This window comes from Scomber japonicus, chromosome 2, assembly GCF_027409825.1.
Source record: "Scomber japonicus isolate fScoJap1 chromosome 2, fScoJap1.pri, whole genome shotgun sequence".
Lineage (NCBI taxonomy): Eukaryota > Metazoa > Chordata > Actinopteri > Scombriformes > Scombridae > Scomber > Scomber japonicus.
The window spans coordinates 21,507,140-21,522,569 of record NC_070579.1 but is presented as its reverse complement, the minus strand read 5'-3'; the positions used below and the strand labels follow the sequence as shown (position 1 = coordinate 21,522,569).

The 15,430-nt window shown below is 40.9% G+C and overlaps 1 protein-coding gene across 1 annotated transcript; it reads right to left on the bottom strand.

Moving 5' to 3' along the window:
• Positions 1-3,766: 3,766 nt before the first annotated feature.
• adamtsl7 (ADAMTS-like 7) lies at positions 3,767-12,379 on the bottom strand. Its single transcript, XM_053326495.1, has 12 exons — positions 12,245-12,379; positions 11,441-11,570; positions 11,146-11,321; positions 10,907-11,015; positions 9,489-9,677; positions 8,872-9,001; positions 7,926-8,148; positions 7,085-7,258; positions 6,372-6,545; positions 6,110-6,289; positions 5,279-5,423; positions 3,767-3,921 (listed from the first exon to the last, which is right to left on the bottom strand). Exons 1-12 carry the CDS (start codon positions 12,377-12,379, stop codon positions 3,767-3,769), a joined length of 1,920 nt encoding a protein of 639 aa, XP_053182470.1.
• Between the last annotated feature and the right edge of the window lie 3,051 nt (positions 12,380-15,430).

Below are 15,430 nucleotides of genomic sequence, written 5' to 3'. Positions count from 1 at the left end.
AGAGAAAACCCATGCAAACATAGGGAGAACATGCAAGCTCCATACAGGAAAGACCAGGGCCACCATTCAAATCCAGGATCTGCTGTGAGGCCACAATGCTTCCCATATAATGAACTACAAGCTTTTATAACAAAACTGAAGTGTTTTACTACAAAACCTTCAAAGTAAGCATCACTTACGCAGCAATGTGAGGAAAATGTCATTTTCCACCAGGAAAAGAATAGTTTGACACAATTCATCTTCTTCTTGGGGTCTCTGTTTATTTTGTCCAGGTTGATGTTGGTTTCATCCAGAACAGTGGCAGGAACAAGGTTAATGGCCTTGGTTATGGAAGGGGATCACTTTCCTGGCCATTATGATTCCCATAATAATTAGCTGAGTCAGGAAACTTGTGCTAATGAGCGGTCTGTGGAAACCAATGGAGTATAGAGGCACTGGTTGGTATCGGGGGGACTCTGACCAAAACATAACTGTGAATCATTTCTAACCTGCCAGGAACATGATAATATGTTGGTAAATGTAAAAACACAAAAATGATGAGACAGTAGTCTAAACTACATTCTGTAGTCACTTTGACTGAGGTAATGTATCTGGAGCTAAAACATACTGCTACATGAAAGGGAATGAAAAAATAACTTGTAATCCGTTGTTTGATGTTAAGGTTGACTCCCTCAGATTTGTTGATAATGTCGCAATCTGCACCTTGATCCCTCTCTGCAGCCACACGCTCTCCCATCCTCAGACCTCTGCATTGTTCGGTCTAACCCTAGCCCAACTCCCAGATCTGCCATACTCAAGCTATCCACCAGATGCTTTCGAATATTCCCTCCTTGGTCCATATACACACCTGTTCCCACTTCTCATCAGCCTACTCTGCCCACTCCTTACTTGCAGCTCATGCTATCCTCAGCTACTACTAATTGCTGTATGCTGCCATTCTTCTCTACCAGATTGTTAAATTCCCATGGATTTCATGTCTTGCTTTCTAGCCTCTGTATCTGTGTTCTGTTCATTTGTTGTACCTGAGACCTGTTACCTGTCTGTTGTGGACCTTACCTGTTTACTGGACTTTTGATTCTTCCCTGCTCTTTGTCTGATTTTTTCACCTGATTGTTTGGCTTTCTCTGGTTTTTACCCTTGCCACCATCCCATAAGCCTTTGTGCCTCTGTTTTGTGCATTAAATCACTGAACTGCATCAAGTTTTGCATCAGATGTATGCATTTGGGTCCTTCCGCTGTATCCCTTTTACCTTTCTTGCACTATCATGTGTCTTGCACTGTCATGTTAGTACAATCTGGCCACACATAGACCCAGTGGACAAACTTGGTCAGGTGATTCACACCATTCTGAGCTTTGTTAACTATTTTAGCAACCTTTCTCGGAGAGGTTTATTCCCAGCCTTACCTAGCAGAAGTACTAGCTGGAATTGAAGGGAACTTGCTCTAGCCTCCTTGTCTGGCCGCATCTTGCCTCCCAACCTATAGCCTGCTTCCAACTAATCTGCAGCATGCTAGCCACCAACATGCTGGCAAACAGCATGACAGCATTCAGCTTGCGCCCTGCACTACTCACAACCAGCCTGCGCTCCACTCAATTAGCCCCAGGTTCAAGATGGCTAGCCTGCAACTGCCTGTCCTAATCCTGCATTTACTTAGGGTGCACTCACACTAGGCAATCGTGCTGTGCCCAAGCATGTTTGCCCCCTAAAATCCAGATTATTTGGCTAGTGTGAGAGCAAGTGCTTGAGTACGGTACACTTCCCTGGCACGGTACGGTTGGAAGAGGTATGCTTGAGCACGGTACACTTGGTCAAGCATGCGCACTAGGGATTAATATTTTTCCTGAAAATAAGACATTTTAAATCCCGGGAAAAGAGCCAATTTTCCCAGGAATCTCGGGAAATCAACGATTTTTAAAAGGCAACATTAGCTGAGCCCTTCAAGCAACACTAAATGCAACACAAAGACATTATGCATATATGGGTTCCCAATCCGACCATTTTTTGTGTATTATTTTATCATTATTAAGGCAAAAGAACTCAATTTATGTCCATCGACATTATAATGAATAGGCTATAGGCTTAATATTAGTTTGCATCCAGCGTGCTGCGTGGACTTCATTACATCTGCTGCACTACTGCTGCCACATTTATGAAATGGTAAGTTTATTGTCTGTGACTGTGACCCTCATAAAAGTAATATTTTACAAATCTGCATTATATAAACTAACGAAATTTGTTAAAGTAAGTCATTTGGCGACTTCTAAGTCATTCAGTTAAACTAAGTCTTACTTTTACTGGCGTAAAGAGTTGAATCAGTACGTCTGCTTTGACGAGAGTCTTTTTTACACAAGTTTACTTGTGTGCATACTACACAGGCATGACTCAGAAGCACAGGCTTGCACTTTTTAATCATAGTGCGTTGTATTAATTGATCGGCTGTGTTGTGTTTTACCGGCACATAGCACGCAAACACACACCTTTGCATGTTTTATGAGAGTAAACTGTCTATGCTTTTGTGCAATGTATGTGTTGGAGGCAACCGTGCTTGAGTACACTTGGGCTTGAGGTAATGTGAGTGCGGGTCAGTGGGGGACAGGGGAGGGGGGACATTCGTGCTTCAGCACAGTACAGAACAACTGGCCCTAATGTGAGTGCGCCCTTAATCCCAGGAGCCTTATTTGGAACATGTGAGGAGCCACCCTGAAGTACAATGGTGACCTTCGAAAAGCAATCACCTTGCCATTTTCATGGGGTACCATAAAGTCTCCAAAAAGAACCATGGTCCTCATGGCTGCCATTCGCTCTCTCAGCAGCCGAGCACCTCTCTGCTGCCCGGTGCCACAGAATCTACACTGCCCAATTAGCCTCAGGTTCATGGCCACTGCAGTAACCAAACGTGTTTCTCGAGCTTCGGTTTCCTAGCTTGTTGTCTTTGCTGTTTATTTATAAGTGTTAGGGTGCAAGTGTTAGTACTGCAAACACTGCAAGCAAGTCACTGACAAAAAAGCAACATTTTAGATTGCAGCCCACTAGTGATATTATATTGTTTCATCCTTCACATTTTATAGATGTGTGAATTAATGTCTCTTGAATACATACAATTCCTGCAAGCAACAACAGGCACAGCCGTACATTAACACTTTTAATTCCAGGTGCAGAGATGTTGATTTGGGGTATAAATTGACCATTAGCAATTTGAGGTTATTATTAAAATAACATTTTGCTTTCCAGGTCTCATAGACACTAATTTGTCCTATACTTCTGTTTTTAGTGATGTAATTGGCTAACATTTCAATATTTTTAGATCTTCTAATACCCTACTGTTGAGGGTGGAGACACCAAACAATTTAGTTTCTGTAATCTCTGTAATAATACAACATACGACAGTAAGAGTACCAAAAGTTTATTAAGAATAAATACATAAGTACATCACCCAACGTGACCAGTCCCATTTAAGGTTACACTGAGAATGAAAGCTTTCTTTAAATCTATACATAGTGATAATTATTGCAGAAATGTGTGTGTGTTCGTGCACGAGATTAAGAACATTTCAGGCAATTCTCTGTTAGGTGTCAGGTGAAACAGGATCTCACTGTAGCAGCAGTATTTAGGCTGTGGTGGTTCACAAGATAGAATCAGGCATTTGTTGCAGACTGAATGACTGAATATTTAACTGAAGAAAAAACACCCAATCTTAACACTGAAGTGCTCTCTAAACTGAACTTGCTGTGACCTGAAGTCAATTTAACTCTCCTGGGGCAGCATCACCTGCGGATGTGATTCTTTTGAAATGAGTTGGGGTATGTTTTCTGGGCCTGGGAGCAAGAGGCACAGCAGACACTTCTGTAGTATGGGTAAACACAGAGGCGGGCTTGAACCACCACCATACAGTTATGATACTGGTCGCTGCATGATGGATCTAAGGAAAGGTAGAGAAATAGAGAAAAATAGGGGAAGCAAAGCAAATGTTATTCTTCAATTCAATTTTATTCACTACATTCTTATGCTTGGAGCCACATGCTGGTCATATCATGTCTTGTTGCAGGTATTTGCGCCAATTCACTGAGCCTCCAAGTCAATTCCTAAACTGAAGTCCAACTCAATAAAGTCATCCTGGCCTAAGAACTGAAGTCAGATCTGTACTAATCAAATCCAGATAGTGTCTGTAAATATCTTACTTAACATGTTAATGTGGTCTGTCAAATACATTTGTATTTTTAAGGGTGTGAAACATGAACAAGCAACTTAAAAAAAGAAATGTACCAATGACAACATTGCAAGGTACATTTTCATGGCCAAATTCATTGCACTTATATTGTCAACCAATCAGATAGGCAATGCTGAAAAATGTGTAAAAAGTTTGTCTGATATGTATGACAGTAATTTCACTTCCTCCATGCAGAAACCCAACTTTTAGTCTGAGGCAGCAGTATTGAAGTTGTGCTGATCATGAGGCAATAAATATGGAAAATATCAAATATGGAAATATGGAAAACTGAACATGGGTATTGAATGATGTGAAAAAGAAAAAAAAATGAATGAAATGTTTTGGTAATAAAACATTTTTTCCACACGACTCATGCCAACAATTCTGGATGATATGCAGCTCATGATTTCAATGGGTCTTTATTCCGTCGTAATATTACAACTGCATATAGCTTAGCTTCCATTACAACCTTGAAAGCTTATGGCTAGGCTTTAATAGTGGTGCATCTATTAACCAAACAAGAGTAAAAGAAGGAGACTGTCCACATCACATATATCACATTAGCTTCCACACCCTTCCTTACTCATACATTGTTGCTTACAGGCACACAAATCCTTGTTCATACTTCAAATATTTTTGGCATGTGCAGCTGCTTTCAAAAGTATTAAGGAGACGCTTTACACCATTGCCATATTTGGTTGTATTTAAGACCATTTTCATATTCAAAAGTCATTAATTATACTAGAACAATGATGGACACAGAACATCAGAGGTGTTTTGAAGGGATACTCTAAATCCATGTTCCTGCTCACATCTTTTAATGCTTTGATAAGGCACTTATTAAACTTTTCCAAATAACTGTTTGCAAATGATCTAACGATTTTGACAGCTAGTAAGCTTCATACACAATTCACAAAAAACAGTACTTATACCTCCCTGTTTGCCCTGTGTACAACACCTCAACTCCTCCTGGTTGAGATACTCAGTCCCAACAGCTAGACCCAGTCAAATACTAGGCACACACTGTTCATTCCCTCTACAGTAGTACAACACTGCTAAGTAGACTTACTTATCTCAACTAGGCAAGGTTGTGTGTTGCATTCTTCTCGACTCTCCGGGGTCAAACTGGGGTCACAGTGGTCACTTGGGGAAATGTTGTCAGCAAGACAGCGCACTTCACGCACACGGTAGCCACCATTGCAGGAGCGTGAACACTGAAGTGATGGAGAGAACAGAGGCAGAGATGAGGGGCTATGATGTACTCTGAGGACGGAATGTGGACGCCAATTTGTTATCACATATTTCTTATATTTTTATGTGCTGGGATTTGGTGATGCCTACCTTTCAGACCCCTGTCTCTTTGTGGTGGTCAAAGCAATACAAAATAACATTTGAAAAACTGAACAATGTGTCTTTCCAGAAATAATGTCCTGGTTACTCTCTACACACAATGCTGAACACAATAGCAACACCAGCATGTTCTGTGGACTCTCCTCGTGATTTGATATATCATGATTTGACAAAGCAATCAAAACTCAAGGTCTCCTAAGGAGGTTTTTCTGAAACCTTCACCCATTACATGGTCCTCATGAGTGGATAGAGTTTCAGTTGTCATGGATGTGTACTCTGTTGACATGCAAGCTCAGTAACTGTTATGAATTCAACCATAACACTTTTAGCCAATATTTTTTTCAATGCAGTAGAGGGTCGCAAACAAAACTGAGGTGGCAGCATAAATCCCAGACACAGATATCTCAACACTTGTAATTTGGGTGGAGGGACCCTTCAACACCCTTTGTGTGTTACAACCAAATGTATTCAAAAATTTATCGTATATTTCAGATGTTACAATAGTTAATAGGTGAACAATAGCACCTTCAGGAGAAGACAGACTACTTACCGCACTCCACTCTGTAACATACCACTGGACACCACAGGGCTTCAGCCTGCAGGGTTTAGCTGTGATTGGCTGGGGTAGACTGGAACATTTCAACAGGTCCACAACCTCGACGTGACCATCATTGTTGAGAATACAAGCCACACTCCGAGTCTGTGTGCCATTCCCACACTCTGCAGAACACTAAATTACGCACACACGTAAGATATTAATAATGGATCACAATGTGTGTGTGCGTGAGGCTAAGTGTCTACAGGTAAATTACCTGACCCCAAGGTCCTGTGTACCATTCCAGACGGTTATGGCAAGGGCCTGAGTCACACAATGTCACTTCTTGTGGGCGTTCCCCTTCACAGCTGTCCAATGGAAGTTCAGTCACATGATCAATCAGACACACCGCTGTCCGGGTTTGATTGCCTTGACCACATTCTGCAGAACACTAAGGAATATGTACGTGCACACAAACACACACACACACACAATCAAAGAAGTTAACAGTTTTACAGTAGATAACACCAAAAAGTGGTGTAATCTCTCAGATAGCCACAAGGGACAAAAAAGAGACCCAGGCCTATTAACTTTAACAATGTACAATCTATTATAGAAAACAGGAATACAAGAATGCAAGACTGTGACTATCTGAGAGTTTAAACCCCAATCATTGCGTTGATTGTATTGTATATAAGGAACCTGCTTTCAGACACTATTCATTATCAGAGGCTGAAACGTGCCAGCATTGTTATTTTAAGAAGTTGTGAAGAAACAGGTAATGACTGCTTTGATTGTGTATCATCTTTTGAATTGATTTGTATATTTTTGGGTTGAACACTCAATTGTGACACACACTTAATGCCTTTTTTGGACACATGCACTCTTAAACTGAGACATTTCAAGATTTCAGCATCCACTTTTTTTCTCGGTTTGTGTTTGTTGTGTTTGCACACATACACATGCGTAATACTACGGTTTCTGTGTTACCCGTTGGCTCCAGAGGGAGGTGAACCAGCTTCGCGCACAGGTTCCCATGTCACAGTTCTGTAGTATGTCTGGCTTCAGATTCATGTTACACTCCTCGTCCGACTCCACCTCACCCTGGTTGCTCACACACACAACCTCCCTGCTGCGCTGGCCCACCCCACATGGTACTGAGCACTGAACCAGACAGAGGGAAGAGAAGAGGTATGTATATTTAGTGGTATGTTATTTAACTTTGGCAATAATGCAAACCCAATCTTCATGTTAATAAAGCTTCTATAGTTTGAACTGAAAAAATATTCAAATTGTTCTGTATGGGATGTTAAATTCTACATATATATATATATATATCTGTATATCTGCTGTAAACTGAAAAGTATAACTTGGGTATTTTTTCATAAACCGAAGTATTTGGAAATTTTAAAATTTGACCTGAAGATGCTGTGATGATGAAAGAGTCAGGTGTGGAATGTAACTACTGTGGGTACTTTTACTCAAACACTGGCAAAACATACAACTTTGAGGTACCTGTATTTTATTTGAGTATTTCCCCTGTGTGCTACTTTTGTGCTACTTTATATTTCTACTCCACTACATTCCAGAGGCGAATATTGCACTTCTTACTCGTTTAATTGTTAATAACTTTGCAGATGAAAATGTTATATACAAAACATGACCATCCTGTAAATTGTTACATTACTATAGTTAAAGGTGTTCACAATATATGAAGTGTTCAAAAAAAATAACATGATAACATTCAGAAAGTGTCTTTTCTCTTAATTTTCAGTCTAAGTCTAGCAGAGTCATACTCTATAATACTCAGATGTGTGTGTGGTTTTCTCACTGGGCTCCACTCAGATCGTATCTCCCACTGGCTGCAAATCTTCAGCTGACAGGTAGACTTGGTCACTGGTCTATCAAACGACCCACACAGCTCTGGTGCTACTGTAACTGAGGTCTCAGTCCTGTTGGCATGGACATGAGTGACCTGACGGCAGATGACCTGGCGGTGCTGAGTGCCGGGTCCACACCTCCTGCTGCACTCTGACCACTCCCCCACATCCCAGCTGTCAACCAATCACAAAGGACAATGAGAGAGTTGGAAGAAATAAAGAGTAGCTTGATCCAACACAGCAGATGTGGTTTCATGGTGATACATGAGTCAAGCAATGACCTTCCTCAGGCAGAGTTTTTCCCAGCTCTTTGTCCTGATTTTGACCGCAGTTATTGTGTGTGGTCAGTTGAGCTTGGTCCACAAGGGGTCGTTATAAAGCTTTCAGTTTCCTCCAAAAGTAGAACATTAAAAAAGGAAGCAAAAGCAGCCAATTCGTTCTGCAAAAACGGATGTTTCTTCTTCTATCATTAATACTGGAGTTTCAGTTTTGCAATCCACTGTTAGAGGCATATATATTTCAGACTACTATCATGGATCACTAACACTGGGGAAAATTTCTCTCAGACCCACAACCAAACATACAGTTAATGCACTAATGCCCCGCTACATCTTGGCAACGGTAAGCTGCAATGGTATTTACCACAAGACATGAAAACCAAATCCACACCAAAGTGAGTCAGTGCGATTGACTGTGACTGGTGACTGACTTATGACTGGAATGTGTGTGAGTGATGATGGCTTCACCCTGAGACTTACAGCACCATGTGGAACTAATACAATGTACGAGTATGTGCACACTATTACGTGTCTATGCCATATATAATGGTTGGGACATCAGGTGTGTGTGTGTGTGTGTGTGTGTGTGTGTGTGTGTGTGTGTGTGTGTGTTGCTCACTATGCAGGGCAGGACTGGGTGTTGCAGTCTTCCTCCTGGTTTGCTGGTTTAAGAGCAGGGTCACAAAGGTCAGCAGTAACATTTGTCTGGGAATCCTTCTCAACACACTCCCACAGCACCTGACGCCTGCCTGGCAAGTGAGCGCACGAACACACGCATGCACAAAAAAAAAAACACCAAACGTGAATACATATCTGCAAAAGATATAACTGCATACACACATATTTTACCAGAAAAGGTTTAATTTGTGCACAGGATTGATGAATAGTGATCCACAACGAAATCTATGTTGTATTAATGTATGAATGTTGTGGCTTGCTTTGTTTTGCCAGCTTGTTTTTAGTGTGTGACAGCCGGTGTTTATTGTTACAGTTGCAGTTTTTATTCACCTATATGTGTTTCAATCTTTAATATAGTAGCAATGTCTTCTCTGTTTCCTTGCTGCAACATATTGTATTCTAATCCCAAAGGTCTCAGGTCTATATAAAATAGTTTTCACTTAATTTCAAGCATGCGGCACACTGAATTTGAAATTGTTATTTAGCAAATTAACTATTATATTATATATAGAAATAAAGATTTAGAAGGTATTAATACAATGATATGTGTTTCCTCACCAGTGCCACAGGTGGTGCTGCATGCTGTATGCTCAGTCTTCATCCAGGTGTATGTAAGCAGATGATCAGAGTTCACACTGGGGTCAGAGGGATCCTGGTCAGGGTGGGGTTTCTTTTTGATGATATTATTGTTGATGATGTCACCTTGATGTTCCTCTTCACTGGGCTGGGTTGGGCCCACTGTCTCAGCTGCAAGAAAGTAGAAGGTTGTTGGGAAGAGGCCAATGTTGTCATGTGAAGGAATGAAGGGAGTGATTTAATTCAAAATATTGGCTAGGCAGGGTAACATGGCAGTGCATTGCTGCCACCCTGACAAAAAATATAATAGTTAGATAGTTTCATGTTATAATGACACATTTTCCTCTTTAATATTCCCTTTCAGCAAGAAACATTTCTAATGCGTAAGTAAGCATGAAATAAAAGTGAAGTAAACCATATAAATGCAATTTGATTAGGACAAAATAGAGAAAAGGGAAATTACATAGAAATGTTTGCAGCTGTAAAAAATTGTGGATGTGATGAAACTGCCCTAGCCCCAACACTTCAGGAAAAGAAGAACAAAGATCAACATTTTGGGGAAATATTTTGTTGTCTTTTAGTTAAATAAAATTGTAGTTTGACATCATCCAATGCATGCATGGATTGTTGTATTTCTTCTTTGTGTAAAACAAGTATGTTGATTTCTTGTACGTATTGTATACAGTCTGTATGTTGGATGGGACAAATAACACATTTGTGTGTGTCTGTGTGTGTGTGTGTGTGTGTGTGTGTGTGTGTGTGTGTGTGTGTGTGTGTGTGTTTGTGTGTTCACGTGCCTTTTTGATAATATTTGTTGTTTTTTGAGATACTTCATGAGATCTCTTAAAATTAGATAATTATGTATTGGTGCCGGAGGACCTAAATAAAGCTATTTCTTTAATGACGGTAATGATATTAAATTCATCTTAAGTGAGCGATTATTGTCTCAGTGTGCGGTAAAGAGCACTTTGCCAGAACAAAGCTCAGCTGCTGGTCTGTTTCAAATGTTATTGTAATCGCGTTTCTCAGAAGGACAATTTTCTTGTACAAAATACAAACCGTACTCTGTATACCGTCTAATCCCAAGTATCCATCCAGCTCACCTGCCTAAGTACCCACCGTCCAGACCTGTGCCACCAATTTAGTCATTTTACACACTTGTGGAAGATGAAAAACAAACAAGCAAAAAATAAAAAAAACAGTATTGCAACACTTTGACCTTACAGTAACATCTGCACTCAATACAAACACATTATACTCACTGTACTGAATGTGAGGACACAAATAGAGGCATCTGTTATCTGTTATGCTCACTGCAGGCACACCAAAGTATTTAGTATGAGAAAATCCCACTGTGGTTATTAGGCTCAATCTAATGCATGATGTGTGTGGGTACTCACCCAGAGGTAGTATATCAGAAGGTGGATCAGGCTCTGGAGTGGGGTGTGTGTTTTGTAAAGGTAAGCTGTACTCATAGTATACACTGGGAGATGGTTGCTGGTAGATCAACTGTAGAAGAGACAGAAGGAGAGATTAGTGGTATATGATGGCAGGTATATTGTAGTACAAGTGGTAGTGTTTGTTTACAGTATTTGTGGGAAGACTATAAGGTTGATTTCAGCAGCTGTTTGCATCTCACATAAACCTGCAGGTCATCAGTCACCGGCCCGGGTGCAGTAATGGATTCTCCAATGCGTGACCGAATTTCATTGGGTCGTCGGTAAGTGAACTGTGTTCCCACAGCAAGGAAGGTCCCGGGCCTGTCAATCACCCAGTTGCCATTGATGATGGAGATGCCACTTTGGGTCTGCAGAGCTGGAGAGAAACCCAAAGTGCATCCATCACTGTAATGAATGTCATTTTGAAAATATGTCTGTTGTTAAATACAGTATTCATGTGTGTGTGTGTGTCTATGTGTGTATAGGTGTGTGTACCCAGGTAGTTTCGGCTCTTTATAGTCTCTCGTATGCTGATGTTGCATGCTCCTGCAGGAATTTCTGCAATCTTATGGTAGTCAACGCGGAGGAAAGTCCGAGAGAAATTCCCCTTCACCACCTCAAACCCCTGCCAACACACACATTCACGCATACTTTTATGTACGGAAAGCAACAGAAACATGCTGTTTGTCCACACTCATGTACAGGCACACACCATAGTTTCACCATGGCAGGCGTGTGTTTCAACAGTATAATCATAAATTCCATTGGATCACATTGCTGCTCTTTTTCTCTTATTTTCTCTCATCCATCCTGCTCTGCAGCTCTCTGTCTTGCTGGAAATCCCGCAGCTCACTCAGTCTGGTCCAACAATTGGTTTGAGTTGGTCCTCCTCTCCATTCCTCCTTTACACAGATCTCCATTTTGGAAACGAGTTTACCTCCTCTGCTCTTTTCATGTAATGTGTATTTTAATAGGCCTGGTTCTTCCCTTTTGATGTTTTATTTACAGTCTGATATAGCTTGATCTGGTAGGGATTTGTTAGCCTAAGTAACAAAGACAAACTGATTGTATGTCATGTAGTATTTCCCCTCCCCTTTCCAATTTTGACACGGCATCTTAGTTGTAGTGTACAGAAGAACAACAATAATTAAATACATAAGATACTAGGATGCGATTTCTTTTATGAAAGATGATATAACTTATAAAGCAGATAAAAGCACATTATATGACAGTAACACAACTCTCAAAAAATGTACGCAAGCATGCATTAAGCTCCACATGACCATGTGAATATCTTACCTTCTGGGGGGGTGAGTTGTCTTTGGTATCCCAAAGAAGAGCACCTGAGGGTGGGTAGAGAAGACAGATGAAGTGGAGGAGAGCCAGGGCTCGACCCAGCCGCAGGGAGCAGAGCTGCTGCCACGATCCAGCCATGGAGAGACTGAGGGAGGAGGACACTCTGACACACATACACACACACACACACACGCACACACACACACACACACACACACACACACACACACACACACAGAGGGGTATGTGTGTTCATGTTTAAAGGGTTGGCTTGAGGGGTGGGAGGAAAAGAGACAAAGTTTGGGAGGGATGTAAGAAGAAATGCTGAGAGAAAGTGTTTAAAAATTGTGGGCACATTTTTAAGAGTTGTTTTAAGTTGAGGTCACACCCATTTTGCACCTCATAAATGTTGTGACAACGCATGATGAGTGTGTGTGTGGATTGAGGACAGGCTCCTGTAGTGTATAACAAAGCTCATCCAAAACCAATATCTCTCCCTGTGAATCGTCATGCAAGATTGTGAGGCTTTGGACACACATCACTCTGGATCGTACTTTGGCTTCTTCATGCTCGTCTTGTTTTTCACTTTTCAAGTTGTCTATTCAAGTTCTGTTATTCCTCTTTTCATTTCATTGACAGTGGTTAGAGCCAAAAAATAAAAAAATCTATGTCAGTAGAAAAAAATCAGTAATCTGTAGTGGAAAAAAATTAAAATTGATTCACAGCCTAACACTTTCTCTCACTCTGTTATGAACAAAACACATGTAAAGTGCCCCTTTTTACGAGTTATTCAGTATCCCTTGATTCAGAAATTACTGTAACTCCTTCTGGACAGTAATCCGAACACCACAATGGCACAATCCCAAATCTTATCTGCTGAGGTTATGGTAAAATTTGCATGAACATAAATGATTTGAAGACGTTCAAATACAGATAGGTGCAATAATTTTCCCTGGCTGAATGTTTCATTTCTGGGCAGAGGACTGTTTTAGTCATGTAAACACACAATGTAGCATAGCTTGCCTGGCGCTTTAACTTTCCACTGTTTTATTTTGGGAGTGAAGAGCGATGAGAGTTGTAAATATCAGAAACTATTTTAGCTGTCAACTGAAATTTAATGTTGTAGTGTGAGAATACATTTAGTGGGATGGAGGAGACATCATTTGATTTCCCTAAATGTTATGTGCTTCTTGCATGAGGTTGCATCAGAAAACACAATTTAGATATAGACATTTTGGGCTCAAATTACCACTTGATTGACACCGCAGCTGTTCACAACATGGGTGTGAAATTGCCAGAACTGAGAAATCCACAAATTCTTAAAGAATTTCTCTGTCTTTGTGATGGTGTGTGCTTGTGTAGTTACACATGTTTGCATGAGGACTCTACAAAGACATATGAGTCACATATTTGGAGATAAAGCACTATGAGGTAGCAGGTGCAATGCAATGTCTTTAATGCACAGTGAATTAAACGGGTGACCATGAAAGCAGCATGAGTGAGACAGACAAGCAGACTGTGATCCATGTATGAACGCTGAAAGCAGCATGGAGAGAGATGACACCAGTGTATCATCTCTTATGCCTGTCTGTCTCTCTCTGTCTGTGTCTGTGTATGTGTCTGAGTGTTTGGCTCTGTGCCCTCTGACCCCAGAAACAAGGGAGGTCACTGATGTACTACAACAAACACCATCACGAACTTGATGTGTACACACTGCACATCTAGACACACTTAATATATATGCTTCTTTTTTTCTCTCTCTCTCTCTCTGGCACACAGCCAGATCTAAGACGCCAGTCCCCTGCAGTGAATACCCAGTAGTCACGGAGCTATGACAAAGGCATTCTGGGAGCCTCCAAAAGTCTGTCAAGAAATACTGGGAATTCTGTCCAAGGCAGGCGCTGTTAGGGCTAGAACGTCTGTTTTCCACTGTGACAGCTTAATAGCTGCCATGTCTGATCACACACATACACACACACACACACACACACACACACACACACACACACACACACACTGTAAGTCCTTGTGAGAGCAGCTGGAAATGGCACAGCAAGCTCAAGACTTGTAAAAGTATCAGTCATATATGATGTACACAAACAACATAATACTTCCCCAGACTGAGAACATATATGTTAATCCTATAATACTGTATATAAACATAATGTGGTCAGGAGCTTTTCGTGCACATTGTCATTTAACTAAAAACGGCAACTGTTGTGATTTAGTGCAGAAGCTTATGTGAAACTAACTCGCACATTAATGTAGGCTGGCGAGGGCCATGGAAGGGCCTGTTCTGTCTGTTAAATCCATTTACTGTCTCAGAACTTGCCCTCAAAATCATTACAGCCATTTATATTTTTATTCATTGGGGGTGGGGGGGGGGGGGGGGGGGGTTTCCTCTTGACTTGCATCTTATAAAAGTACTGAAAAAGGGAACACCCACAATGTATGTTACAGTATGCTACAGCAGATTGAATATATGTTTTAATGTGCAGTAATTGTGAGCTCATGCAGATTTGGGAATGTATGAGCCCTTACTTATAGATTCATAAAAGTAAGGCCTGAGGCAGTTCTTTTTTTCTATTGCCTCCCTGAGAATCCACCACATGTGGCTGTTTAAAATAAGTTTGAGCCAGTGTTTCTATGTAATGTCAGTAATTGACATTGATGTGCATGTGTCTTTCGATTTTCTTCTCTCCTTCCACTCTCTGTTCCTCCAGATGTGGGTTGTTTGATGTCCCCCTGTCTAGTCCTGGCCAGCTGCCCCAGAAACCAAATGAGGGGTTCTGTCATCCTGCTGACACCTGGACATCCCCTAACCACCAGTTACTTCCCTAACGACCAACTCCTTCCCTAACTGCCATGAGAAACAAAGGACGACCACCGATCCATCACTGAAATTCCTCTGCAGCTTTCCGTCCATGCTAAGTAAGTGTCAGGATTCAATTTTTTTACTCAGTGAACAAAGACTAGTTGAATTTTACAGGCACAGTGCAGGACTGGGATGACCTTTTGTGTGACCTTTTAACTGCCAGAATTGTTTATAGGATATTATTTGGTTTAAAGATTATCTGTCTGTGATTGTAACTGCAGTGAATTGTATTGTACATATTCTTTTTCTGGAGGACAATATGACATGTGACATTTACAACAACACCAAGAAAAGCTGTAACAGTGAGAGTGGTT